The following is a 4,408-nucleotide window of genomic DNA, read 5'->3' on the forward strand; positions in this document are numbered from 1 at the left end:
GTCGATGGTGTTTTACAGATGGATCATGGAAAGAGGGTGATATTTTCTCTGGTCAGGGTTGGTTCAGTACTTTAGAAGGATTTGAGGGACTGTTGGGAGCAAGGAATGTACGTGCTACTCTAACTCCCTTGCATGCAGAGATGGAGGCGCTACAATGGGCTATGAAATGTATGAGAAACTTACGATAATTTCAGGTTACGTTTGCAACGGATTATTCTCAATTGGTGAATATGGTTTCGGAACCAGAAGAATGACCAGCTTTTGCAAGTTATTTGGAAGATATTAAGAATCTGAAAGAGAGTTTCATACGATCAGAGATTATTCATGTGCCAAGAATGCAAAATACGAAGGCGGATAAACTAGCACGCAGTGTCAGGATACAACCGTCTTTCGTCGTTCATATGGATCAACATCTCCTAATTTGGTTTACAGGTCAATATAAATTTCTAATGTTGTTGACAAAAGAAAAAAAAAACAAAAATTATAAACCAAAGGGAAAAAGGAAAAGAAAGACATCAGATGCTGCCTCCTTGTGACATTTGTTTAGTGCTACTTTCAGTTCATCACCTCCTTCCTTCTCCAAAGATGCCTTATGACTTGACGTCTGTACAATCAAATTTAATACATGGGTCCATGAATAATAAGAAACCAAATAATAATACTGAATTTATAGTATATATAGTTAATGGATACCTCTCATTCACAACTGTACGAACGTCATTTATGATTGATGCAACCTTCTCCACACGCTTTTGCTCTTGTGTACGGAAGATCTTAAACTAACTGCGCGTGCGATTTTCTCCAACTCGCTGATACAGACTCCTTAACTCACTTACAAGCCACGCGCCCTCATACCATTTCTCTTTTATTTCCTTATTCTTTCTTCGAATCTTCCCTTTCCCAACTTAAAGATCCCTCTTGTCACTTTTATACTATAATCGTTCAAGAATTTCATTTACTCTTAAGTCTTAACTGTCTCAAAGTTTGTAGCTACACGCGTGTTAGGTTAAATAGACATCTCAAAATCAGGTTGATTCACATAATATATGAGTATGTAACTTTCAAGTTCTAATGTCAAAGAGTGATTTGGATAGGATGCGAGGCCTTCTCAACTCAAAATTAGCAAGATGTTTCTGTCACTTTGACATTTTTCACAAAGATTAAGAAAATTATGTAATAAACTAATATATTTTTATTTAATGTATAATTAATTAAATGGAAATCATTTAAATAAAAATCTATTGGTTATTTAAAAAGATAAAATGTAAATTTGATGAACAAAGTTACATTAAAATTATAGAATGATACTATTTAAATAAAAACTAAAATGATACATTTATGAAACAGAAAGAGTATTAAATTTACCAAGATATTATTCATTTATATTATATATTTTAATGAAGTTAATGGATGAGTTTTTAGCTGAAATTACACTCCTACATCTATCATGGAAAACATTTGTTTCCCTTCAAAAACGAACTAGATCAAAGAACTGAATTTATTAGAACTTTAGAAATTTTCTAAAACAGATCAAACCTAAGTTTATAGTGTGTAGTTCGGAAAAAAAAATCTAAAATCTAAAATATTCTTAGTATAAATTTGTAGTACAATTACGTTTCAGTTAAATTAAATTATTTTTACTGTTCATAGAAAGGCAATTGTCTTGTGTGTATCTAATGAGTTTCTCAAGAGTTCTCATTTTGAAAACTATGTTCACTCTTTCTCTTCCCTTTTCATTATTCTCTTCTTTTTTAAAATTGTTAAACATTCATGTGAGAAATTTCTAATAGAGGTGGTCTTAGTTTGGACCATTCGAAAACTTATCAGAGCTGATTTCAATTCAGAACCACTGAGATATGTTTGATCCCATTACGGAATTAATCATTTTGTAACATCACAATACACATGGTCCCATTATATTACATTTAGGGTTACTATTGTCAGAACCATTAACACACAATTAGGATTCATATTTGTAATATTAACATGGTTTGTATACTATGCTAGAATTATTGATCTAAACTTGTTTTCTTATCTTTGTTTTGCATTTGCGTTTACAAAATTCTTCAAAGAGATTACCCAAAAAAAAATTCTTCAAAGATGTTTAGAACCACTGAGATATGTTTGATCTTAATATTGACGATACTTCTAAAACGTCACAAAAGGATACAAATTATAATCGAGGAAGGTCATAATATATATGCTTATAGCTTTTTTTTTTTGCTTCAATGCTTATAGCTTTGTTGTTTACCTTTCCTCAATAAGGCTTCATAATAGTGGCATATATACTAACTGTAAAATCCAAAAAACGTTTTCTTAGCTTCAACCAATTACATGAATGCGTAAATGTAAGGCCAAGAGATACCAAAAACAGCAAAAAGCAAATTAAAATATTGCTTTTATATTAAACGATACACATAAGTTTGATATCGTGGCACAAGGAATGATAACTTTCGGTTATCGTGAGCTCGTAGTCAAATAGGGGTATCAAACAATTAATATAAGCGAATATCAACTATACAAACATTAAAAACAGAAGAAAAAAAAACAGCTTTTCGTTATTTGGTTCCCGAGGTACTATATGTCACACACCTGTACGTTGCAAAAAACCTCCGGCGAATCACCACCACACACACATACGAAAATCTCACTTTTACACTCCAAAAACCATCACACGACCAAAAGACAAAACCTTCTCATACCATATTGTGAGCCCTACTTCCACTTCCTCCGCCGTAAGACGCCGCTCCAATGGAGGTCAAACAGTGCTCAACATCATCATTTTTCATCACTTGGTTATCGCAGAACTTATCAACTATTCTCTTGGTCTGTCTCGCTACTAGATTCTCCCAAGCCTCGTCTGCTTCTTCCTCGGTACGTTTCAAGAACACTTCCGTTGCGTCCACGCGGTGCATAGACAACTTCCACTTCTTGCTCAGACGTTGAATTTTAAGTAACTGTCGACAAGCTAGAATCTCTGTGTTCTCTTTAATCTTTTTAACCGCTGCGTCAAGCATCTTTCTCTGTGTACCACGGTCCACTAGAGATTCGTAGCATAAGTACTCGTGAAGCTCGGGGACACCGATAGCTCGTCGTATCCCGACAGAATAATCAGCTTTCGGATCGTGTACTTCTCTTACTTCCTCGAGTAATCCTGCTTCCATCATGCGATCGACACGTTTTGAGACGAATGAGTTAAGAACCGGTAAGGAAACGTCGACCCAAATAAAACAGCATTGGTACTTGTTTAACAAGAATCCAGACGAATGATTCGCAAGTGCTTCGATGTATGAGTTTGATCCACCGGCTACGATAGGAAGCTTGTTGTTAGCCGAGAGTGTTGAGATTTCTTGTGACGCAAGGCGGCAGAAGTCGGTGGCCGTTAGGTTGCCAGCTTCGGAGTCAAACACTCCGAGCAAGTGGTGAGGCACGCCTCGGCATTCTTGAGGTGTTACTTTATTTGTAAGGACGTCGAGGCCCTTGTAAACTTGGATCTTGTCGGAGTTTATGATCTCTGTCTGAAACCTAGTTGCTAGGTCGATGGCGAGCCGGGACTTACCGGAACCAGTGGCTCCCATCACGAAGACGACTTTTTCTTGGGGACGGAGGAAAGAATTGACGTTGACCATCGAGAGTTTGTTCTTGAAGCTTAAGATTGGTTGTACCTGCTTCATTGCTGAGATTGAGAACTTCATGATGTATTTTGACTTTTGGGTGGGAGAAAAAAATATATGTTTTATTGATTTGTCCTTTTGTAAAAGCACCTCAACGAGTTGTAACAAACTTAAAAGATCTGCTTCGAAAGATCAGACTTGAGAGAGAGAGTGTTAGAACAAATGGTGAAATGTACAAAATGATTTACAGGTTTGTAAGTTTTAAGGTGCACGAGGGCATATATATACACACGTAAACATACCGTGTTTTCTTTGACTCTTAAAACAACGTATTAAAAATAGATTATAGAGGCCCCATCTATAATTCCACCTAGCAATTTTTTTTTTAACGCTGATTTATTATGATATTACAATTATGATATGAGAAAGATTACACAGACGAATCGACAACCGACAATACCACCTGCCTTATGAAGACCTATGCCTAACTGCATCACCTGAGCCGTTCTATGAAGATCCACGCCTGACCAGATTTACTTGCACCATGTTGAAGATCCCTTGTAAGCCTTTCTTCCGTAGTCTGCATAATTGTTTTAATAAATCGCTCTTTCCGAAACTTGAAACCTGGATTTCCTGTAATTTACAAGAAATTACGTAGTCTGGGATTCGAACCCCAGACCTGGATGTAGAAGCCTTTAAACCTTAACCACTAGGCTACGGTGCTTCCAGAAATTGCATAGCAGTTTCTTTTTCTTTTCTATATGATAAATATCTGCTTAGTAGTTTGCAACTAA

The 4,408-nt window shown here is 36.0% G+C and overlaps 1 protein-coding gene across 1 annotated transcript; it reads right to left on the bottom strand.

Annotated features, from left to right (window-relative positions):
- Positions 1-2,362: 2,362 nt before the first annotated feature.
- On the bottom strand, positions 2,363-4,071 carry LOC106356241 (adenylate isopentenyltransferase 7, mitochondrial). The gene has a single exon (XM_013796031.3). It carries the CDS (start codon positions 3,693-3,695, stop codon positions 2,697-2,699), a length of 999 nt encoding a protein of 332 aa, XP_013651485.2. The 5' UTR covers positions 3,696-4,071; the 3' UTR covers positions 2,363-2,696.
- Positions 4,072-4,408: the final 337 nt, after the last annotated feature.

This window comes from Brassica napus, chromosome A7, assembly GCF_020379485.1.
Source record: "Brassica napus cultivar Da-Ae chromosome A7, Da-Ae, whole genome shotgun sequence".
NCBI lineage: Eukaryota > Viridiplantae > Streptophyta > Magnoliopsida > Brassicales > Brassicaceae > Brassica > Brassica napus.